Source organism: Mustela nigripes, chromosome 11 (genome assembly GCF_022355385.1).
Source record: "Mustela nigripes isolate SB6536 chromosome 11, MUSNIG.SB6536, whole genome shotgun sequence".
Lineage (NCBI taxonomy): Eukaryota > Metazoa > Chordata > Mammalia > Carnivora > Mustelidae > Mustela > Mustela nigripes.
Window position 1 is genome coordinate 24964514 of NC_081567.1, and position 25246 is coordinate 24989759.

Consider the following 25246-nt stretch of genomic DNA (forward strand, 5'->3'; position numbering starts at 1 on the left):
AGTGCCCTATCCTCTTTTGGTCTGTAGAAGATCCAAGAGAAGCTCATCTGAGCTAGTGAATGGACTTGTCCTCATATCTCTTGAAGAAAAATTCAGTCTTTGGTTGCTATTAACATTTGTTCAGGCTGGAATCGGATAAGAAAAGAATCGTAGTTAAGATTTCTCAGCCTCAGTACTACTGATATTTTGGGCCAAATCATTTGTATTGAGGGGGCGAGGGTGTACTTTGTAAGATTTTTAACAGCATCCCTGGCCCCCATCCAGTAGATGTCAGTAGCAACCTTCATCCCACTTGTGACAACAAAAAAATGTCTCCAGACATTGCCAAATGTTCTAGAGGTGTAGGGGAGGGCAAAATTGCCCTCAGGTTGATATAAGGTTAAGGGTCCAGTACTTAATGGGGTCCACAAAGATCACCATAAATTTCGTGATTCTTTTGGGGGAGGAAGAGCAGATTCGGGAGCTACTGACTAAATGGTCCTACTTTTTCTGTTCCCATAATCTAAGTTCCTTACCATCTGGCCGCTGGTCAGCTTATAAATTTAGCATCAGATATTTCTATGGAAGAAGGACAAAGAAGATGCTGTCTTCAGGAGCCCTCAAAGAACATTTTTGCCCTCTGATTATTTAGAGCTGCAGTTTTTGATGTCTGAGTGAACGTTGTTGTTCAGATGTATCACATATTCTGGGACAAAGACCCTGAGTTTAGTGAGAACCTTCTCCTTTCTCCTGGCCTGGGTAAAGATATGATCTTGAGATCCTAAGCCCTGAAAATTGTGGAGCCTCCCATCATAAATCATTCAGGATAACTGCAGTGGTTTAATTTCTCCATAGTGATGACTTCACCATTACTTCTGAACATCCAGATATTATATTCTTGCCAAAAAATGTATTTCTTTCTTTCTTTCTTTTTTTAATTTGAAATAGAGGTTGGGGGCATTGAGAGCACATACCTGTTCTGCCTAAGGGTGAAGCCAGCGTTGTCTTTCCCATTTAAAAAACAAACAAAGCGATGTTCAAAAACCAAGACTATAAATGAGTGACAGTAATGTTACTTGTAAGGAGAGACTCACTGATTATTGTAGAAATCCAAGTGATTAATCATCTTGCCTGCTTTATTATTAATAGTAAGTTACTTGGGACTTTCTGTTAGGAAATAAAGAACTTCAGGGCCAGAACAACAAAGGGTATTGGGACTGTGGTGAAAGATTCTCTCATTCTGTTTCATCTGTTTCATTCAGGGGGTGTCCTTCCCTGAAATATTGGCTAGACAAAATTGTACTTATCTTTTTTCTTTCCTACTTCTGTTGGAATATAGTTGTCTGAGTGACATAATATTATGTAAGTGTAAGGTACAATATCTTGATTTCATACATGTATATATTTTGAAGTGATTACCATGATATGGTTAGTTAACACATCCTACTTATTTTTAAAGACTTAAAGGCCTCCTCCAGGAAGGCTTCCTTAACTGTGCCCCTCACCGGCATGGGTTGTGCTTCAGTATGTCTTGCACTAGGTCAGGTTTATATGGCTGATTAATACTGCAGACCCATAATTTGCTTTAATTGAGGTGAAATTCACATCACATCAATCTAACCATTTTAGAGTGTACGGTTCAGTGACATTTAGTACATTCCCAATAGAACCGTGCCCTGTCCAGAATATTTTTATCACCCTGAAGGGGACCCTGTGCCTACTAAGCGATCACTCCCCGTATCTGCCCCCCATGCCCCAGCCCCACTCCTACCAGATCCCAGCAACCACCCATCTGCTTTCGTCTTCAGAGATTGACCTGTTCTGGATATCTCAGGAATGGAATCATACCATATAAGATTTTGTGTCTGGCTTCTTTCACCTACTCTAATGTTAACAAGGTTTAGCTACACAATACCATAGCATGTATCATATGTTATTTCTTTTCGTAACATTCGTCCGTTCACCCATTGGTGGATATTTGGCCCATTTCCACCTTCCCCACTGTTGCCAACAGTGCAACCGCGAACATTCATGTACAAGTTTTTCTATTCTCCTGGTAGAATAGAAATACCACGGAGAGGAATTGCTGGGTCATATGGTAAGTCTGGTTGTAACCTTTTAAGGAACAGCCATCAGACCACGGAGCACAGCGGCTGTGCCATTTTCCAAACCTACCAACTGGGCACAGGCTCCCACTTTCTCCACACCTGCATCAGATACCTGTTATTTTCTCTTTGCTGCTAGTGTGGTGGCATTCTTAGAGCCAACCTAGGGAGTGTGAGGCCACTGAAATTTTGATTTTTTTTTTCCCTAATATCTTCCCTATTCCCCACCAAGATTTTTTTTTTCCCCTAATATCTTCCCTCTTCCCCTATTGAATGGTTGGTGGCATTGTGCTTTCACTACCAACAATGTGGTATAAGAGTTAAAGGAGGCTGCGCTTGCCTCCTGTCTTTACTCAGAATGTGATCGTGAGGTGTCCTTGGCTTCTCTGAGTCTCAATTCTCTCATCTGTAAAGTGGGAGCCCCTAGAGCTGTTGAGGGGAAGAAATGAGATTTAGCCTTAGCAGAACCAGTGCCTGGCCTAGGGTGATTTCCCAGTAAAAGTTTGCCATAATTATGATGATTGTGGGGTCCTGGTGCCTAGGACTGAGTCACTGTAGAATAAATGTTTGTTTAATAAAGGAGTGAACCTTTGGATATTATTCAGTTAGCCCTCTTTTTTATTTCTACCAACTGTACCCTGAGGAACAGATGACTGTCTTGCAGATTGATCATTCCCAAAGCGTGGCAGACGAAAAGAAGGGCTGGGTCCATGGGACAACTTCCCCTGGAAAAATACATCGTGCAGACCTTGCTAGGCTTGTGTTGGGGTTGGGGTGGGGTGGAGAGAGCAGACGCTTGTAGCCCTCAAAGGGAAGGAGGAAGAAAAGAACTTTCCCTTTTTTTTTTTTTTTTTTGAGATGAAAAAACAATCTTCTCAGAAAGAGAAAAATTGGGGATGACACTAGACAGCTGTCTTGTTGAAGGTTGGTCAGTGGCCCAACTCTCTCCACTCTGGAAAGGGCTTGATCAAGGGCCTCCTTAGGCAATGAGAGCTGGTAACTGGCCTCATTCCTTTTCTACGATCTCCTGTAGGGTTGGGGATGGGCACACTCCCACAGGTCAACCCCTGGGCAGCTTTCTCTAGCTCCCATCGACCTTTCCAGAACCCACATTTTAGCGCACCCCAACCGCACTGGCCTTCACTGTGTTCCTGGATTTCTCCCTCTTCCCACCTCCATGCTCCTGTGTCCCCCTCCCCTCCACACTTCCTTCAGGCCTTCCTCAAACCTCACCTCAGGGAGGCCTTGCCTGACCACCGCGGCAGACATGGTGGCCCCTAAGTGCACCTTATCAGTCACCATTCTGTTACCCTAAGTTTTTGTGCTTGCTTTTTTAATATTTATTTTTTAAAACATGTTTTAAATGTTTCATATGTTTTTAAACGAAATATTTCTAACATAAAGTGATACACCCCCAGGTACCCATCTCCCAGATTTGACAAGTGCTAATAATATTCTGCCCTACTTGCTTATGTCAAATCAACTTTATTAAGATATAATTTGCTTACAGTACATTTGTGCATTTTGAATAGTTGATCTTTGGCAAATGTACCCATGTCACTGCCTCCATAATCAAGATACAAACATTTCCCTCACCCCAGAAAGAACTCTCATCTCCCTTCCCCTGCTGGATTTTTCTCCCTAGTACTCCACCGTATCTGAAATCACCTTGTTTGTGTCTCTTTCAGTCTGTTTACTCTCTGTCTCCCCCGCCAGAGTGTATGTTCCATGAAGGCAGGGCTATTTGCTTCCCAGTCATTGCACGTCATGGCCCACAGTCACTCTGTCAAGGTCATGATCCTGTAATTTTTATTCTTGTATGCACATTGTGACGCACAGTGAGGTATGTCAGGGGGGTAAGTTCCTGGAAATGGAAATACTGAGTCAACGGATATTGACTTTTTTTTCTATTGTAAAAGAGATATCTATCTCCCCTTTCTCTTTTCTGTCGCTTGTCTCTCAATCAATGCTGTGGCCATTTTGGGCTGGATCATCCTTTGTTTTGGGGGCCGGGGGGGGCTGTCTTGTGTTGGAAGATGTTGAACCACATCCTAGCCTCTACCCACTAGATCCCGGTAGCATCCCCCATCTCAGTTCTGCAATCTGAAATGTCTTTAGACATTGAGGGTGGTGGCGGCAAAATTTTCCCAGTTTGAGAACCACTGGTCTATGTCTGTAGGCTGATTTCCTGCTGCATTGTTTTGTTCTCAGTTGGGTCCATCTCTACCTGAACTACCGTTGATGACACTAGATTGGCCAAATCTGTTTTTCACCAGGTCAGCAGACTGAATTACAAGTTAGGATCCTTACCTGTGAAGCTATATCATGAGATGAGCCACAGGTTAGTTGTAGACGCAGGGAAGGCTCTGAGCTAACTCCACAAGGATAGGAAGGAGCCAGCTGAATTCTCAGTATTTCTTGTCTCAGGATAAATATATCTGCAGGGTCAGGCCCTGAGGATACAGCATCTTCCAGACCTTCACGAACAAGGGGGAAACCCCTAGAAACTGTGTATAGGGGCTTGGAATTTCCTCGATCGCTCAGGACACTGAGTTCACCATTTCTGTCTTGAAAAACCTGTGAGCTCATATGTAAAGCAGTGAAGGATAAATGGGGACCTAATTAGATGAAGGAGATAATTCCCATCTTAAGGGGACGCTGTGCTCTGACCAGATGTTGCCAGGTAGGAATGTGGGCCCAGCCTTGCTGGACCTTCTCGTTTTTCAAGCAAGGCAGGAAATCTAGATCTTTTTTTTTCTTTTTTTTAAACGTGTGAGATATCTTGATTCTTGAATTTTTAAGTAATTATTAGGCAATTACATTTAAGCTTGACGTGGGCCAAATAAAACACATCTACGGGCTGATAGTTTGCAACCTGTGAGTTAATGTGTGAGGTTGTTTCTTGTTTGGGGACTAGCTCACTCAGTACAGAAATCTTTTGGTTTGACTGGGGATCTAGTCAACCCATGTTCGTTGAGTATCTGTTGTGTGCCAAGCTATGTTCTAGAGCTGCCACTTGGCATGAATTTGCTGGAACGACTGATAATGAAAGGGATGGATAGAGATTATGGGTGGGTGGATGGATGGATGGATGGATGGACAAAGACTGAATAGCTGGTGGATGGTTGGGTAAATACATAGATCAATCTGATCTTCTATATATATACACACACCCACACACATATATATATTTATATATAATATTACAGAAAAATTTTATGTTTGGGTATTACTTCGCAATGGTATGGGGAGTTGAATGAGGGTATAAGTAAATCAAGATTGGCGTGAGATGATAATAATTGAATCTGAGCGAGTTTCCTTGTACTATTGTGCTTTCTTTTGAATATGATTGGAAATTTCCCATGCTAAAAATATTTGTTTTAATGTCCTTACCATTTGGAGATAGACCCTGAAGGATATACAGGTAAAATGACATCATGTCTGGGACGTGGTTTAAAATATTCAACTAAAATTGTTTGCAAGTCAGTGTGTAGATATGCTGTGGTCTGAAGGTTTGTATCTCCTCAAAGTTCGTATGTTAGAATCCTAACGTCCAATGTGATGGTGTTGCAAGATAGGGCTTTTGGGAGGTGATTAGGTCACGAAGGTGGGGGCCCCCCTGAGTGGGGTTAGTGCCTTACGTATAAGGCCCCACAATGGTTCCTAGTCCCTTCCACCAAATGAGGACACGAGAAGTTTGTTACCCAGAAGACAGCCCTCACCCAACCATGCTGGCACTCTAATCTTGGACTCTTAGCCTCCAGAACTATGAGAAAGAAATTTCTGTTGTTTATAAGCCACCCAGTGTATGGTATTTTTGTTATATGAACCAAGACAAGTACAGTCTAAGACACAATGAAGCAGCCTTTAGCAAAAGAAGTATTCTGATAATTGTTACCACTGGGTGGTGAGTATATGGAGATTTGTTACAGTCCCCTGTGTAATTTGTATGTGGTTGCAAGTTTTTACAATAATTTTTTTTTAATGGGTCAGAGGGACACCTGGGTGGCTCAGCCATTAAGCATCTGCCTTCAACTCTGGTCATGGTCCCGCTGTGCTAGGATCAAGCCCCATGTCAGGCCCCCTGCTTGGCGGGGAGCCTGCTTCTCCCTCTCCAGCTCCCCTCTGCTTGTTCCCTCTCTCACTATCTCTCTCTGTCATAAATAAATAAAATCTTTTAATAAATAAATAAATAATAAAAATGGGACAAAGAAGTGGAGGCCTCATGTTTTCGTGGTACTTTTAGAAGTGTGGAAGGAATCATGCCCTGGGTGAATTTCCCACCAGTGTGGTAGTATTGTTATCCAGGGAATGGGTATTTTTTTTTTTTTTAAGATTTTACTTATTTATTTGACACAGAGAGACACAGCGAGAGAGGGAACACAAGGAGGGGCCAAGGGAGAGGGAGAAGCAAGTCTTCTGCTGAGCAGGGAACCCGATGTGGGGCTCGATCCCAGGACCCTAGGATCATGACCTGAGCCACGGAATGAGTATTTTTTAACAAGCTGTGTCACAGGCTGAGTGTTGGTGCAGTGAGATGGGAAGCCTGGGCTCTGTTGTGGACTGCAGGTTGAGAACAGATTTCTTAGCCACATAGTTGCCCTGCAGGGTGTTCTGACCCCCAGTTCTCCCCCTCCCAGTTCATCCTGCTGGGAGGCAGAAGAGGATAATGGTCAGATTACCTGAAATCAGTCTCCCTGTGTCCAAATGCAAGGGCTACCACTTTTTCTGGCTGTGTGGCCTTGGACATAATCATTTCAGTGCTCTGATCTTCAGTTTTGTCATTAAATAAGAGTAATTCTTGGGGCGCCTGGGTGGCTCAGTGGGTTAAGCCGCTGCCTTCGGCTCAGGTCATGATCTCAGGGTCCTGGGATCGAGTCCCACATCGGGCTCTCTGCTCAGCAGGGGGTCTGCTTCCCTTCCTCTCTCTCTGCCTGCCTCTCTGCCTACTTTGATTTCTCTCTGTCAAATAAATAAATAAAATCTTTAAAAAAAAAAGAGTAATTCTAACATCTTACAGATTTATTATGAAGATTGAACTAGTTATTACATATAAAGTGCTGATCACAGAACTTGATGTGTCACATTTATGTGTTATCATTATGCAAGTTTTGTGGTTAGTATGTTGTTGCTGCTGTTAAGCAGTCCAAGAACAGAAAAAACTTTTTTTCTTTAAAGATTTTTTTATTTTATTTTATTTGAGAGAGAGAGAGAGAGAGAGCATGAGCAGGGGGCGGGCAGAGGGAGAGGGAGAGAGTCTGGAGTGGACTCTGCACGGACCCCAGAGCCCAACACGGGGCTCGATCTCACGAAAGGGCGATCATGAGCTGAGCGAAAACCAAGAGTTGTGCACTTAACCGATGGAGCCGCCTGTGCGCCCCAAGAACTTTCTGAGATAGATGGGATAACTGGGGGCAGAGGCTAAAAAAAAGTCAAAGAAAGAGGTACCATTGTCAACTGATCTACCTACAGAAGCCCATGTGTGACCTGCTGGAGTCACTTTCCTGCCCAGTAGGTACAAGAAGGAATACAAGAAAAAAGCAACTTCCCGACCATGTCCTTTCTCTGCAGAATGAAGTAGAGCTGGGGGAGCTGCTTCTGTCACTGAATTACCTCCCGAGTGCTGGGAGACTGAATGTTGATGTCATTCGAGCCAAGCAACTTCTTCAGACAGATGTAAGCCAAGGTTCAGGTACGGTGCGACCCCTTCTTCCCCAATTTCCTTAACGAGACGTCTGTGTTTGTTTGACCCAGGGCCAAAAAAAAATTTTTTTTCTGCATTTCGGATACTATTACTAAAACCCCGCAAGGATAAACAGATAGCATTTTAGAACTAGGATGGTGGACCAGGAGGGAAAATAAATGATCAGATGTCTCTTAGGGTGAGGCAGGTAAATGGTGGTATCTCAGTAACCCCGTTGTTTTGGGGGATTTGACTGAGACCATGTGTGGTCAGTACTGACCGCCAGATCGTCTGTGCACACGAAACCCCTGAGGAAGGGACCCGCCCTTCTGGCTGCTGTGCCTGCAGTGGAGATGTCAGGCTCCGGGTGGCGCCAGTGTGCACCGACCACCCATTCCCATTTCCCCAGCGCTGGACAGGCCCTGAGGTGTTTTTTTTTCCTCTCAGCTCATTTCAGGTGTACCGTGAATCTTTACAAATCCCGGCTCTGAAAAGACTGTGGTATTTAAAATGTCTTCTTTATAGTAAACCAATTCAAAGATGACTTTTCATGAAATGCAACAGATTGCTTTCCATCTGTATGGAGCTTCTCCCATGACAGCAAAGGATATCATCCTGAAAGTAGCCAGGGTCTCTGGGACCTCTTCAGCTCCTTGGAGAAACCACTGTCTCCTCTAAGGACAGTAGCGAAAAGAAATTACTTTTGCTGTAAACTGACAGCTGCCTCTAGAAGACAACTTGCATTCTCAGAAACCACATTATAAAAATAGAGATTTGGGAGGGGTCAGTGGAGGGAATGGTGTTAAGGCTGGAGAGTTTCAGACTCACCACGATGGGGGAAGCAATAGGATCAAATGATAAAAGGTTCTGGAGTCAAACGGCCTGGAACCAAGTCCTCGTTCTACTACTCACAAATGATGTGGCCTTGGGGAAGATACTTAATCTCCCTAAGCCTCAATTTCTCCATCTGAAAAATTGAGATAACAACAGTATCCATCTCATGGGGTTGCTTAGACAAATATTAAATTAGATAGTGTGCATGAATCTCTTTGTAACTGTAAAGCGATCTAAGAATGATAGTTACTAATCTGCCATCTCTATGCTCCCGTGTATGGAGTTACGGGCTCACTGACATGATAATGGATTTCTAGGGACAAAAAAACCAGGGCAGGCTCTGGGTCTGGATTTTCTTCCACTAGTCCGATCTTAAGCAGACCATTTCCTGTCTTGAGTCTTCAGTGTCTTCATCTGTAAAATGAACACAGTGCCTGACGCATGGGAGGAGCTCAAAAAGTCTTGGATGGTTGGAGGAAGAGAGATAGGGATGAGCAGATAAGCAGCCGGATGGCAAAAAGGAGGGATGGGTAATGGTTGGATGGAAAAAAGGGTGGGTATCTGGACTGATATACGGAAAGATTGGTGGAATGAGGAAAAAAAAGAGAGAAGAAAGAATAGGCAGGTGGTTGGGTTATCAGACAGATGGGAAGTTGGATGGATGGACTGAGTTTCATGAGCTCCAGCGTTCTTTAATTCTGTCTCCAATTCTCAGACCCTTTTGTGAAAATCCAGCTGGTACATGGACTCAAACTTGTGAAAACAAAGAAGACATCCTTCTTAAGAGGCACAATTGATCCTTTCTACAATGAATCCTTCAGCTTCAAAGTTCCCCAAGAAGAACTTGAAAATGCCAGCTTAGTGTTTACAGGTAGGGAGTGGGACCCTGATGAACTCCAGGTGAGACATATAGCCTACTTACTGTCCTAGAGAGAGAAGGTGTCTAGAGAGGGTTGTGTCTGGTGTTCAGCTACCTGGGTGTGAATCCACTTACCATTTGTGGAGTTGGGCAAGATTCATAGAACCATAAAGCATAATTATTACAAATGTGAATTTTAGAGCCAGATTTCCTGGAACTTCTACATAATTGCTGATACGTGGCCCCTCTAAGTCTCAGTTTCTTCATCTATAGAATGTGGGCAATCACAGTACGTGCTTCATAGGTTTGTAAGATTCAGTGAGACTATACAGTGAAGTGAAATCAAGTCTAAAATAATAAGTGTTTACTCTGTTCATTTAGACGCTATGGTGATTCAAGTAGCTTAGAGCCTTATAGGGCAACGTGAGAAACACGTGACCTAACTTGGAGAGGAGGACTTTAAAAGGCTTCATGTACTGCTCTGGTTGAATTTAATCTATTGTTTTCAGGGTATATTAGTTATCTACTGCTGCAGAACAAATATAATGACTTAAAGCAACATTTATTAAGCTCATGGTTCCTGTGGGTCAAGAACCCAGACTCAGCTTCTCTGTGTGCTTCTGGCTGAGGTTCTCTGCCAAGGTTGCAGTCAGGGTATTGGCTGGGCTGCGGTCTTAACACTCATCTGGGGGAGGACCTGTCCTCAAGCTTACTCGTGTAGTTAGTGGTTGGTAGGATCCAGTTCCTCACAGTGAGGGTGCATTGGATTGGAGGCATCCGTTTCCTCCTGGATGTCGGCCGGTGACCTTCCTCTTTTTCTCATGATGTGGGCTTTTCCATGGGGCAGCTCACAACATGGCGGATGGTTTCCATCAGAGTGGGCAGCTGAACAAGACGGAAGCCAGAGTCTTACAGTGACCAAATCTTAGAAATGACATCCTTTTACTTTTGCCGTATTCTGTTCCTTAGAAGCAACGCACTGGGTCCAGCTCATATTCCAGGGGAATATGAGAAAAGGGTGTGAGTACTGGGAGTTAGGGATCACTGGGAGCCATTTAGAACGTGGCTCTCCCCGCATCAAGTTCATAGAATTAATGGTTGTTATATCCTGTGTCTTGTCCCCAGCAGGGCTTCACTCACCTTATTGCTAATACGCATCGTAATTCACCCAGTCAGGTCTGCATCATCCTCATCGGCTTATAAGGCTGGGGACTGAGGCTTAAAACCTAAGCAGTCCACCCAGTCTCCTCCTGGTCGAGTCAAGATTTAAGCTCTGGTCTTCCTCGATCTAAAGATGAGGGGGTCTGCATTTCCCCAAACATCTGGGGAGTGCTGGCAGGGGCACCTGAGCTCACACTGAGGAGTGGTGCTCCAGAGTAATCGGAAGCTTAATCTGTTCGGATCTACTCTAACACCTTAGCTGCTGGTCTCCCGAGAAAGAAGGCCATGGCTGGAGAAAATCCTTGCATGCAAGGCTTCCTCTGCACGGCCTTACTGCTTCTCATTACCAAGATGGCAAATGCTCCATGCTCCAAGACTCCTCTGAGGCATGTTGGTTCTGGGTTTTCTTAGGGCCTGTCACCCGGAGAGTCTGCATCCAGTCAGGGCCCGCCTGCCCTAAGCGGGTCTGACAGTCCTATCTGTTGCAGCCTGGGATGCCTGCTGTCCACGGGTCCCACTCTCCCCAAGGTTTCAGGTAAAGCCAGAGACCGTGATTTCACTGAATCTTTAAATGGTATGGATTATGTAGTGGAAACTCCGCTGACCCGAGATAAGATCCAAGCATGGATCCCAAGTCCCTATTGAGAGGGAAGGACTTAGGTTGCACATTTAGATCAGGAAGGGACCCCAGGGGGACATCAAGTGTTTCCAGAAGGAAAGCTGTGACACTTTTATATTTTACTTAAGATTTTAGGACACAAGTAGCATATGCTGGTCACAGTGAGTGTTATAACCAAAAGAGGAGTTTGGACGGAGAGTCAGAAGAGCAGAGGGGTTAAATGCACGGGCTGTGGAGCCAGGGCCTGGGTCTGGGCTTTATGGCCTTGAGCAAGATCTGTGTGCTTAGATTTTCTCAGCTGTACAATGGGTGTAACCACTCGAGGATGTCTTGAAGGATTGTTGTGTGGCTCAGATGAGGACAAGGTATAATTAGTGCTGAGCACCATCCCTTGTGCAAGACAAGCACTCAGTAACCTTGAACTATTCTTTTTTTTTTTTTTTTAAGCTTTTATTTGTTTACTTGACACACAGAGAGAGAAATCACAAGTAAGCAGAGAGGCAGGCAAAGAGAGAGAGGGAAGCAGGCTCTGCTGAGCAGAGAGCCCGATGCAGGGCTCGATCCCAGGACCCTGAGATCATGACCTGAGCTGAAGGCGGAGGCTTTAACCCACTGAGCCACCCAGGTGCCCCAACCAGGAACTATTCTTAATAGGCAAGGTTACTCTCTTTCTCACCCCCCTTCCAGTCCCTTCTCCCTGAGGTCACTGCCCGTAATGTCCTGATATGCTTCATTTCACGCTTTTTTCATCATTCACACAAACATCTTCCGCATATAGAGGATTCAGCTCTTTTGGGAAGTTACTCATTCATTCCAGAAGTGGGGATGAAGCCCTTTCTCTGGGCCAGACACAGTTTCCTGGTGCTGGGAATATCGCCAGGAACAAAACGGACAGCCCCTGCTCTTGGCAGTGGGGGGGGCCTTCGCGGATCATTCTGTGGACACCACCCTGAAAAAGTGGTTTTTGTTTCATTAACACGTGACTGTGTCCAGTCCCTCTAGGTCAGTGCAAATGTGGATGAACCTAGCTCTTTATTTATTTATTTTAAGATTTTATTTATTTATATGACAGACAGAGATCACAAGTAGGCAGAGAGGCAGGCAGAGAGAGAGAGAGGAGGAAGCAGGCTCCCCACTGAGCAAATAGCCCGATGCTGGGCTCGATCCCAGGACCCTGAGATCATGACCTGAGCTAAAGGCAGATGCTTAACCCACTGAGCCACCCAAGCGCCCCATTTATTTTTAATGATTGCGTTACTCATGGAGGGGGACAGGGGAGGATGTGGGGAGGTGTGGGGCGTGTGACGGAACCTGAGATGAGGTGACAAGACTATGGGGCACCCTTCCCAGAAAAACACCCTGAAGGACAGAAAATTTTGCCTTCCGTTGAGAGGGGTTTTTTTTTGAACCCCTTGAATCCGCTATGTGAATCCCATCAGGCAAAAGCCTTGAACTGGAGCAGCACCCCCGTGCCCCACCGCACGGCGGGTGACTGGCATCAGCCGCACCCACCCATCAGACAAGGCCATGCTCTCCATTTGTGGAACGCCTGCTTCTCCTGTTTAAATGTTGGGGTTCCATGCCCCTAGCTCAGGGGTGCCTCTCGTCAGGTTAAAGCCCATTGAAAATATTCTTTCTAGAGAAGGAAGGACCAGAGGTCTTCCTGCCTTCTTAAGGAAGGAAGCTCGGGCTCAGCTCAGGCTACGTTTGACAATCGGCTGGAGCTTTCAGGTGCTTCTAGGAGCGCCTCGGTGCCTCACTGTGTTAATAAGCATCTGCCTTCAGCTCCGGTCATGATCTCAGAGTCCTGGGATCAACCCCCAGTGCTCAGTGAGGAGCCTGCTCCTCCCCCTCCCTCTGTTGCTTCCCCCTGCTCAAGCGCTCTCTCTGTCTCTCTCTAATAGGTAAATAAAATCTTGAAAAAAATAACATAAAGGGCTGCCAGTGACCAGACCCCACCCCGGAGACTATGACCCGCTGGGGACGTTGGCTGTCTCCCTACCTGTGTTTATGTATTTTTAAAGCAGATATTTCTATGCTGAGTCAGGGTTTGGAGCCATAACTGTGAATGGAAATTGCAGCTAGGGTGGCGTTTTACCTAGAGGGCACTGACCGTAGTGATAAAAGAAATCCAGTAGAGCTGGGATCTGTCTGGGCAAAGCTACTGTTGTTCCGAATTCGAATCCTTGACTCTCTAACTTGCTTTATCTATCAGGTAGGAGTGGAAAGCTGTCACCTCCAGGCAAAGGCTCTGAAACCTAGCCTATTAGCTTGTTTCCAAACACTTGATAAAAAAAAAAGTAAGGTTGAGCTGCACTTAGAGCGTATGCCAAGAATCCTGGTAAAAGCCCATAATCAGCCAGCGGGCGGGGCTGGTTAAGCCCTTCCGTTCCTGTGTGGGATGAGGGTTTTTCTTCAGTTTTCAGTCAGGTGATTTCTGCAGCTGAAGTTTAAAAAAAGGGGAAAAATTGCTTTTCAGCTTGTGAGAGAATGACGTGCGGCCCAGAGGCCTTCCGGAAACGTGGAGTAGAGTTGGCCACTGAGGTTAGTGGGCTATTCTTGGAAGTGGGGGAAGAAAAGGAAGGAAAAAAATAAAAAAGAAATACAGCTTGATGAGGCCTTTTCAAAAAATTTAAAAATAGAGTCACTCTGTGATCTAGCAATTCCCCTTCTGGGAATATCCCCAAAAGAACGGAAAGCAGGACTCCCCACAGACATTCGCGCCCCCAGGCTCCTAGCAGCGTTATTCCCAGTAGCAAAAAGGGTGAAGCAGCCCAGGTGTCCATCGACAGACGGATAAATGGATAAATAGAGTGGGATCTATCCATTCAGGGCACAGTTACTCAGCCTTCAAAGGAGGGACATGGTCACATGCTACAACATGGGTGAATCTTGGAGACATTCTGTTAAGGGACGTAGGCCAGAAATGAAAGGGCAAATACTATAGGATGCTGCTTACGTGAGGTACCTCCAGTGGATAGATTGATAGAAAGGAGAGGAGAAGCCGCCTCTGATGTCAAGGGTGGGGTTGGGGGTAGATTTCAGCTCCCTGGGGCAGGAGCTGACCAAGTGTCAGTCTCCACGGACTGAATATTTTTTGAGCACCTACTATGTGTTATGTATTCAACAGAGAACAAGACATTCATGACCCATGTTCTTCTTTTTTTTTAAGATTTTACTTATTTTTTTAATAGATACAGTGAGAGAGGGAACACAAGCAAGGGGAGTGGGAGAGGGAGAAGCAGGCTTCTCGCTGAGCAGGGAGCCGGATGTGGGCCTCTATCTCAGGACCCTGGGACCATGATTTGAGCAGAAGGCAGAGGCTCAACAACTGAGCCACCCAGGCGCTCTATTGTGACATATATATTATCATTGTGTTTCATTCTAGTGGGGGACAGGCGGACGTCAGTCCAAGGCCAAAGCAATCATGACGTAATTGTGAATCAGTCTAGAGGTTATGAAGGAGAAAAGCAAGGTGTGTTGCAAATGCCCAACCTGTCCGGGGAGTGAGCCGGTGATAGGTTAGCTGGACGTGGAAGGTTGTGGGGAGTGAGGCGAGAGCAGACAGGCCTCCAGCCCAGAAGGGAAACTGAGGTCTTGGAGGGAAATGGAGGCCAGCATCATCGTTCAGCTTGGGTGCTGACAGGTTGACAGGGGTCAGCAGGGAAGCCCCATGCTCAAGGCAGCTGCTACCGGAATTACCCTGAGCACAGGCTCAGAAGGAGGGGAAGTCCACCAGTGATGACCAGGGTCCAGGCAGCTGCAGAACACGCAAGAAGAGAAACCAAGGCAGTGACCGACACTCCTAGCTCTTTTGCCAACCTTAGTGTGTCTAGCTAGGACTAGAGAGTGTGGAGTCCCCATCCATCACGTCTCCTAGGGATTTGTTCAAAACGCAGGTCCTGATTCAGTCGGCCTGGTCTGCGGCTTGGGATTCTGCCTTTCAACGGCGCTCAGGTGCTGCCAATGCTGTGGGTCTGCAGACCACACTTTGGGGGAGAGAATACACAGAAGACCCCAGAAGAGCGGCTGGGTAAGCCCCAGTCATCCCACGTGCATTAGAAGGAATCAGGCTCTTGCAGGGATCCTTACCCCTGCTTCTCCACTAGACTGCTAACCCCATCTGTCGTTAGTGTTATGTTGGGACTGTAAAAAAATCCTGATGCCCAGGTCCCAGGCAGGGCAACGGAGTGGGCCAGGGCTTCTGTGTTTGGGGCGAGGGGTGTGTTTTTCACCGCTCCCCAGTGGCCTCTCTCGCCCAGCCCAGGGTTGGCAGCAGCTGCCCATAGTGTTCTGCCTCCCTCCCCGCCCCACGCTGTCTGCTGGGAGGCCTCCCAGGCCCCTCTGTGAGACTGAGTTCCAAGGTACCTGGTCTGCTTCCATAATTGCTTGGCTTTCTGTGGCTGCAGCATCTAATTGGTTAATTGAATCTGCTGGTGAGCTGAGGTGCAGGGGAGGGGCGCGGGGGGGGGGTGGCAGAGGAGGAGAGGGGAGGTAGAGAGCAATGCTGCCACCGGGAAGACCTCAGGGCTGGATGAGCCCCAGAGGACATGCTGCGAAAGCAGACCTGGAGAAGCTGAGGGTTTCCAGCAGAGGAGAGAGGAGGAAATTATTGTGAGAGGGACATAGCCATTCTGCATGGGCCAGAAGATCCCTTGAGATGGAGAGGTGCTGTGGCTTTGTTCTGGGACACAGATGTTCCCCAGCATCTGGCCTCAGCCCACCTCTGCCCCAGCTCCTCCCTGCGGCCTCTGTCTTCTCTCCCCACCCGACTCCTTGGGCACCAGGCCCAGCCCCGCCTACGAGAGAAACGGTTGCGGGGCCACTCCAAGGACCGGTGGGAGTGAGATGCAGTTTTTGGTTCAGATGTCATCTCTGCCGCTCAGCAGGTGTATGTGACCTTGGGCAAATGACATCCCTGCCATGCAGTTTCCTTCTCTTCCCACCTCAGTACATCATAGAACTTTAGACAGTGCCTTCTGCATAGTCCGTGCTCAGCAAATACCGAACGTGGTGGTGACGGTGGTGATGAGGACGGTGCTGTTGGACCTTGCTGTAGAAGAGCGGACCCTGGAATTACGCAGACTCTGGTTGGAATCTTGGCCCCACTGGTAACCAGCTGTGTGACTTGAAGCAGATGCCTCCCCCTCTCTGAGCCGGGTCTTTGTCTTGTGTAACATGTTTAAAATAGCAAATCATTCCTCTCATGGGAACTAAAGGCAGCTCAGCACATGGACCTGCCCATCCCGGAAATAGCCGCTTGGAAAATCATGCCCATTGTTTTAATAATTCCAGTGTTGTTTAATAATTCCGGCGTTGAAATGCTGGCTCTTTGGAGGTGAATAGGCCGGGGTCGCGTCCTGAGCAGTGTCCGCTCCTGATCACCATCGCCCTAAAGCTGCCAGCTGGTTCGGTGTCCCGGAACCAGGGACGGACTGGCTGCGCCCACTCCGCTACAGAACCGGCCTGTTCTGTGCTCCCCGCCGGGTGCTGGGGTTGGCAGCGTGTCGCGGGAGCTGGCGGGGGCACCTGGCTCCAGACCCAGACGCAATCATGGGAAGTAAGCGGCAGAGCAGGAGGGACCAAAGCCTCCACGTTCTAGACGGCGGGTAATGAAAGGGGGCCTCTGGGAGCCAGAGTGTGGGAAACACTACAGAGAGGACACAGCTCCAGAAGGAGGCCCACAGAGTTAGGTGTGAACTCCTGGGCTCACCCTGGAGTTGCCCTCACAGAGTGGATATGACCCTGACCAGTATAAGAGAGACTTTGAGAACTGAACTATAGTGTAGATGACCGCCCCGGTCTGCGGCTGACCCTTGAGGACCCTTTGAAAACTGAAAAACCTTTGGCCTAACAGCTCCTCGAAGGCAGGTTAGAACATGTGGTCTGAAGCCAACCTACTCAGTTGCCTGGTACAGCCAAAAAAAAGTCCATATATTTAGTAGGATTCAAGCAAGACCTAGAGTCTTCTAATATTCAAGATGTCCAGGATACCATCTGGAACAACCTGATTCATAAAGAACCGGTCTAGTCTGGCGAATTCTCAGAGAAAACATAATCAGCAGGCACCCACCATGGGATGACCCAGACGGTGGGATGGTCACACAGACTTTAGAGCGGTGATTGTTACCATGCGCCAAGAAGGCAGGGTGAATCCTCTTGAAAAGTATGCTGAGACGGAGGCTGCTGCGGGTAGAGAAACAGAAGAAAAGAACTTGAGTAGAAAATTTCAAATCGAATAAAATGTTCACTGGATGGGGTCCGTGGCAGATGTTAGAGGAAAGAGTTAAGGAACGTACAGATAGACGGAGAGAAAGTACACACGATGAGCAACAGAATAAAAAGATTGGGGGAAAAGAGGAACAGAAGGGAAAAAAAGAAACCTATGGAGCAACGTTGACTCAGCCGAGTATTCGTGTCATGCGAATCCCGAAAAGAGGAGCGAGGAGAAACAGGAGGTACCGCGGCGGGCCACTTACCCCAAAGGCCCCACGACTTCCTTAACAGGTTGCTGGACCGTGGGCTCAGCAGAACCTTCCCGGAAAGCGATAGCAAGTCACGAGGAGACAGTATCTATCACACCAGGGTTCGGGTCAGTCAGACCGAGCTTCAGTCTCTGACTGGGGGCAAATGGCTTTGCCTCTCTGACCCTCCGTTTCCTTGACCAAACCACGGGGGACATCGTACTTGTGTTTATCGTGGAACTCGGGTGCGTTCATTATCTCCTCTAATCTTTTGATAAACGTGGAAGGTGCGAGCTGCTCTATAGCCATTTTTCAGCTGGGGAGATTGAAGCTCAGCGAAGGGAATGACAGGGAGTGGAGCTAATTGCAAAGTCGGGGGGCCTGGTCCTCACAAGACTGCGCTGGCTTTGTCCAGCTGGCTGGACATGCGTAGTCCCTGAACCCATGCGGTTTCAGTAATTCATGAGAATGACTCCCAGGACTCAGGAAGGTGCTTCTTAGATCTGTAATTTTTAGGATGGCAAAAGGATGCAGATTAAAATCAGCCCAGGGAAGAGACACACGGAGGATGGGAAGTGGAGCTTTCAATTATTTTGTCCCCATGGAGTCATGGACGGTGTTACCTCCTCCTGCTTACCGACTGGGTCATGTGCACAGAATATTGCCAGCAAAGGGAATTGCCACCTGAGCCTTAGGTGTCCAGAGTTTTTGCTGCGGCTCAATCCTGTACTCTCAGGGAGCTGGCCTTTGGTCTCCAGCACCTTTGGTCTCCAGACACCTTTACCAGATATTCCACGAGCCTGGAAATCACCTCCAAGGAGCCAGGGGTATAGAGCCAAAGTCTCTCTTTGGATAAGATGAGCTCTTCACTACGCAGGAAGTAGCTAGTCCCTGATGCCAAGTTACCCAGCTGGTGAGTGGTTGGGCCAGGCTTCCATCCCAAGTACTTTGGTTCCAAAGTCTTCCTCACTCTTAACCACTACGCTTTAATGAGCGTAGGAATCTTCTGGGGACCTTGTCAAAATGTGGATTCTGAGTCAGTAAGTCTGGAAGAGACCTGAGCATCTGGATTTCTTTCCTTTTTTTTTTAAGATTTTATTTACTTGTTAGCGCATGCAAGCAGGGGAGCAGCAGGCAGAGGTAGAGGAGGAAGCAGTCTCTCCGCCGAGCAAGGAGCCTGATGCAGGACTCCATCCCAGGACCCTGGGATCATGACCTGAGCTGAAGGCAGCAGCTTAACCCACTAAGCCACTCAGGCATCCCAGTGTCTGGATTTCTAGTAAGCTCTGGGTAACGCTGATGCTGGGGTCTAAAGACCACTCTTCAAATAGCAAGAAGACACTTCATCCGTTCTCCCATGTTACCCCAATATGTCCAGAGCACAGAAGGCAGTGTGAGTTTGGAAAAGTAGCACCGGGCAGGTTGACTAGAGCCTGTAAGATTAGAAGCTCTATTTTTTTTTTTTTTTTCCCTAAGTGCCTAGAAAAACCTTTGGAGGGTTTTGACCAAGGAAGTGCTATGATCCTCTTTTAAAGTATCCTCCAGCTGTTGAATGGAGATTGGCGTTGTCGGGAGATAAGAGGGGGACCCAGGAGACCATCTGGGACGCTGGTCTAAGCGGGAGGGCATGGTGGCTTGGACCAGGGAGGTAGCAGAAGGGTTTCAGAGAAGGTACTCAGTGGGAAATAATGTAGCAGGCAGAGTCAACAGAAAGGGCTCATGGATCAGATATAAAGGACAGTGCTCTATTTGGGCAAGCTACTTAACCCTCTGAATGAGGATTTCCTCGTCAGTAGATTTCAGCCCCCCCCCCCCCTCCTAGGGTGTCGTAGGGACAAAGAGAAATGAAGTATGTAATGTGCTTAGAATAGTGCTTGGCCCTTAGTGAGGGCTCAGTGGATTGTGGCATCGAACCTGGACGTGGGTAGAGGTGGAAAGCCAGCCAAGCAGTCAGGAGATGGAAGCAGACCCCAGCTACCCTGGAGCTCTCCTGGCAGAGCACAGAGCCCACGTGGCACCCCCACCTCACCTTTCCTCCAGAGAGCTCCTTGAGCTGCCAAAACCATCCACCCAGGTGGTAAAACTTGGCTGGATCTTAAACATTCATTTTGGGGTCTGGTGGCAGCCTTTAAAGACCAGTCCAGCTGCCAGGGCTCCTGGGAGCTTTACTCCGTTTGTGTGGCTGTTTAATGACTCTGGTGCCTTTGGATGGAGCCTCCTTCGAGGCACGTCCCCATGGGGGAAAGCATCAGGGGGCTGGGGATTTGTCCAACCACACGTGTCCCTGCAGAGCCCTAGCTGGGAGCGCGAAAGGGGAGCCAGTGAAGGTCAGGTTCAGCTTTGCCTTGGGTCCCCAAGCTGGCGAGAAGCAGCTGGGTTCAGCAGCCAGGGCCAGAGCCTAGTGGCTGTGAGATGAAGGCTGCCACATGGACGAAATCAGAAACCAAGAATATCCTTTCCGGACAGCCCTTCTGTCCCTTGCCTTCTCTACTGCTCCCGCCCCGAGCCGCCAGTCAGTGGGGCGAAGGCTTAACCTTTAAAAGGCTAGGGACCGTGGGGCACCGGCTGGGTGTCCTTTCTCTCCCTACATCTTGGAGAAACCTTGTGAAAATAGCTTCAGCTTAGGTGTCAGAGAACCAGGTCCGAAAGAGCTTGGTTGCTGAATCAACCCAAGCAGGACCTTTTCATCTCATGGAGCCTGCGTTTTCTGTCTTTTGGACGCATCTAAGATCTACCTTGAGATGGCTCATTCTGTCTCTAAAAATGACAGCAGACATATATGCATTAACTCATTTAATCCTCAGAGCAGCTCTGTGATGTAGGAATTACCATCATTTTATGATTGGGGAAACTGAGGCAGTGCTCGGAGGAGTAGTGTGCCCCAGGACCTGGGGTTAGGATTCAAAGTCAGGTGATGTGGGTCCAGAATCTGGGCTCTCAATCACTGAGTTACACAGCCTCGAATCTTTATCAGGCCCCTATTATGTTGAAGTGCAGTGCCTAGTTGCTGGAGAAATAGCAGAAAAGCAGAAATAATTAATTCTTCCTTGATACTGGCATGCTAGTTGGGGTGAGACAAATCAATACCTAAGTAGTAATGGACTGTGGTGACGGGGGTTGGAGCATCCCTTTAAACTGGGCAGTATAAGCTGAGAAAGGGCCAGCTGTGCAAAGATCAGGGAGAGGAGTATTCTAGGCAGAGGAATTGGCAAGTACAAAGGCCCTGGGGCAGAGTGAGTAAAAAGGTGAAAGTGGCCAGAGCATAGTTAATGCAGGGAGTAAATTACACGTGAGATCCAGAGCAATAAGTAGGGGTCATGGTAAGCTCAGATGACAAGTATTTAGTGAACACCTACTGTGTGCCTAAGACTGTTAGGCACTGGAGAAACTAGTGAACGTGACAGATGTGGCTTCTGCCTTCACGAAGGAGTGAGATAATATGTGTGCGGGGATACTTAGCACATAGCAGATGCTCAGTGGGTGTAATTTTCTCTTTCCCTGCGTGTAAGTTGATGTGAAAACTGCTCCCCTGGGTTTCTGCCTAGCTCCCAGCCCCCACACTAAAGCAGGAAGTCGTTGGCTTGTAATGGCAATCATTTCTAGAGACTGCCTGGCCGAGGGCATTATTCGCCCACAAACAGGTGGGTGAAAGATCAGCAGAGTGGGCACAGGGGTCGGCCTTCCTGCTCTGTGTGGTGCCCTCGCACTGGCCAGGGGAGGCAGGGTCTTTGGGGGCTTAACGCGTGGCCATGCTCTTTGTGATCCTGAGTTACAGAGCAGGCCCAGGAAGACTGTCCACTGGCTCAGGGCCAAAGTTGTGAACGTGTTTGCTTCTAGGTCTTTTTAAGAATTTTTTTTAAAGATTTTTATTCATTTATTTGAGAGGACAGGAGAGGGGGCACAAGCACGAGCGGGGGGAGCAGCAGAGGAAGAAGCAGGCTCCCCCCTGAGCAGGGAGCCTGACACGGGGCTCAGTCCCCAGACCCGGGGATCATGACCTGAGAAGAAGGCAGATGCTTAACTGACAGAGCCCCCCAGGTGCTCCGGCTTTTAGGTTTTATCTTGCTTAATTTTATCGGGGATGGAGAAAGCAAAAGAAGGACAGCCTTAAGGTTGATTCGTCTGTGGGATCCTCTTGCATTTTTATTCAAGGTCACCGTGGCCTCTCAGTGGAATCTTTGGTAAGGAAGAGCCAGGACGCTTCGGACATGCATGGACAGCTGTGTGAGAAAATAACGGTCCCCAGCCTTCCTACCAGAAGTTTCCCTAAAGCCTCTGTATGTCTCTTAGGCATTTGAGGACTGGGGCAAATCATCCTTCCCCAGGTTATTGAGCGTGACTCAGAAAAGAAGTCACAGAAGGGGTAATGGGAAGGGCAGGGATTCGGGGGTACATTGTCTTCTCACTCCTAATAGAGGCCCCCTCCATTAAGGCTTAGTAAGTCCAGGCACAGCCCCAAGGACTCTCTCAGTTGATCCTCACAACAACTGAATGAGAGAGGTACCAGTGTTATACCCATTTTACAGAGGAGGAAACAAACTCAGCTGACTTGTTAGATGTTCCTGTGTTAGCCGAGGTCAGGAAAGGCTGCTGTCGCGGGTTGGCCATGCTGGTTTGGGGTTTACCGCCATCAGAGCTGATCTCTTGCTCGTGCACTGGTGTCTGTGGGGCCTTTCACGAGTGGCCTTCCGTGCAAGGACTCAGCGAGCCGGGCCCTGTCCGGTTTGTGGCTCTGCCATCTTTATGGGCCTTGGTGGTTAGCAGAGGGAGAGAGGGGAGGATTGTGTGGGAAGTTTTAATAGGCTGGGTCTAGAAGTTGGAAATATCCCTTCCACTTCCACTCCGACCCTCTCGGCTACAACTTCCTGCGGGGGAGGCTGGCTTTATAGTCTGGGAAGAAAAGACTTTGGTGACCTCACAGCCACCTCTGCCGTAGCTACCCATGGAGGCAAATAAAAGCCATCCTGGGCCCCGAACAAGCCTGGTCCACTGCCTCCCCAAGCCCCCCCATGGCCCTGAGTTCGCCATGAGCGTCCCCAGCCTCGGGGACTTCCGCCTGACGAGAGCAGACCTCCTAGTGAATTCGCCACATAACCTTTAGGCTGTGAAGCACTGGACACCTGCTGACGTGGGCAAGTCGTCAGACCCGGGGCCCTCGGCTGGGCTGATGTTGTCCCCCAGCGGCGTCCAGAAGCGTTCGTGGTTGTCACAACTCCAGGCGCACTGTTGGCATGTCGTACGTCGAGGTCAAGGATGTTGCTCACATCCCACAGTGCATGGACCAGCCACCACCCACATCCCGCAGTGGCGACACCCCCGAGCTTGGGCAGTGGTCTCTGCTGGTCTCCGAGTCTGCGGAGCAGGGTCGGCGAAGGGGTGTCGGCTCCGAGCCAGTCTTCCCCAGTCCTGCCCCAGTCCTGCCCCTCTCGGAGGCTTGTTGATTCTCCTGACGACCTCTTCTCCTCTCTGCATTTCTAGCAGTTTTTCTTTGGCTGCCTGAGTGTGAAGAATTCAGGGGCAGAAACCCGAGGGAATCTGTGCTCATCTGTGCAGATTTTTCAAATGGCTTCCCAGCTTCCATAAGAATTTGGGCAGACAGAACCTGTCCGCTTGGCTCACGAGCTCGTCTCCCCGGTGGTGTGACCTGGACAGATGGCCCGCAGCCTGGCTCCGTGGGAGAGGGGGTGGGGAGCCCGCTCAGGATGTTTAAATCTCGTTTCTGCTCCTCCCCACCTTGTGGTGGGTGCCTGTCACCTGTGTATGGTGACACCGAGGGTTTATAAGGGAAAAAGGGGTTCTGGTGGATTTTCAGTGTTGTTATGATAAGGAGTATATATTTATACAGACATATATACATACGTATGAATATATGTGTGTATATCGTGCAACCATATAGGAGAGAGTAGACTAAAAAGTAAAAAACCCTAATTCTTCCTACATAAAGGTAATCACTCCTCACAAGCCTTCGCTCTAAGAACAGATACATTTCTGTGTGTGTGAAAATGTGCCCGTGTGTGCGTGTATATGGGAGCAGGTGTACAGGAGTGTGTGTTTGTGTGTGTGTGTATCTCTGTCCACTAGTGTTAGTGTCCAGAATAGATCTACTTTGATGCAGCTTGCTCCTTTCATACACTAGATCGGGGATGTTTTTCCATGCTGGCATGTTTACACATACGCAGGCCAGGTGCTGTGGATACAGTAGTGAGCAAATGAGACAACAGTCGTGGTGTCATCAGATGACTTCCTGAATGTGGGAAGTCAGGTAGTAAACAAAGCAACTGTCTGGCGCAGTTCCGTGCTAAGGAGGAAACAGAGAATCGTGAAGGTTGGGGGAGGATGGCAGCTTTTTCTAAGATGGCCGGGCCTCACGGAGAAGGTGACATTGGAGCCAAGATGGGAAGGAGGTGGGAGATGGGCCACGTGGAAGAGCATCGCAGCCAAAAAGAATATCAAGGGCCAGAGCTCTTAGGTGGGAGGGAGAGCGCGCGGGATCGGTGTGGCTGACGCGGAGTGCGCATTCCCCCTCATTATTTTTAATGACCGCGTGATACTTCGTTAAGTCCAGGAGTTGAAGAATGTATTTAATTAGTCCCCTGTTGGTAACATTGGGATTCGTTCCAGAGGGGTTTTTTTTGCCCTTTAGGAACGTTACTGGGGTGGGCACCCTCGGCGTGTCTGCGTGGGTATGTTCAGTGTACCATGAGCTAAAAACACACCGGTGGGGCTTGCTTGGCTGAAGCATGTATGTTTGTCCATTTGGATAGCTGTCGTCAAGATGGGCAGTGCAGGGGCATCTGGGTGGCTCAGTTGGTTAAGCATCCAGCTCTTGGTTCTGGCTCAGGTCGTGATCTCAGGGTCCTGGGATCGAGCCCCACATTGGGCTTCCTGCTCAGCGGGGGTCTGCTTGTCTCCCTCTCCCTCTGCTCCTCCCCCTGCTCTCTCTCTCTAAAATAAATAAATTAATTTTAAAATATCTGCAGTCCCCCCAAAAAAGTGACAACAATTTTTACTCTTGTGTCTTCTTGCAGTATGCGTTTGAAACAAATGACTTTGGCGAATTTTTTACACCTTTATGGCCCACAAAGGCCCTAACTCCTTTCCCCCCACAAAAAGGATTCTTGTAAGGCAGAAATAAACAGACTTTGAAGATTATGAAGTGTTGAACAACTATGAGATGTTAAATTTTTACCTTTAAAAAGCATTTTGATTTTTAATTCTGTATTGTTTAATACTTCACATATATGGGGAAAAAATCACAGGCATTCATTTTACCCCCCCACCCAAATTTGTCTTAGATTAGTTTTTCATCTCTCAGTTGGCCTAGGCAAAGCAGTTCCACATTGGTCCCTGGCTTCAAAAGCCCAGGGTGTGCAATTATTTTATTTTGAAACGAGTGAAAACGTGATAAATGGGCTTGATCAAGATGTAAAACTTTTGCCTTTGAAAGATGTAGTTAAGAAAATAAAAGAGCAAAGCACATCCCAAGAGAAATTTTTTGTAAAACATATCCAATGAAGAGCCTATATCCAGAATATATAAAGA

General features: G+C 47.9%; 1 protein-coding gene across 1 annotated transcript in view; it reads left to right on the plus strand.

The window, feature by feature from the left end:
• Nucleotides 1-25246, plus strand: part of SYT17 (synaptotagmin 17) — an 86143-nt gene that overhangs the window by 46656 nt on the left and 14241 nt on the right. Inside the window, exons 6-7 of the mRNA XM_059415234.1 lie at nt 7656-7776; nt 9317-9472. Coding sequence (XP_059271217.1) covers nt 7656-7776; nt 9317-9472 — 277 coding nt within the window. The remainder of the gene's footprint in view (nt 1-7655; nt 7777-9316; nt 9473-25246) is intronic.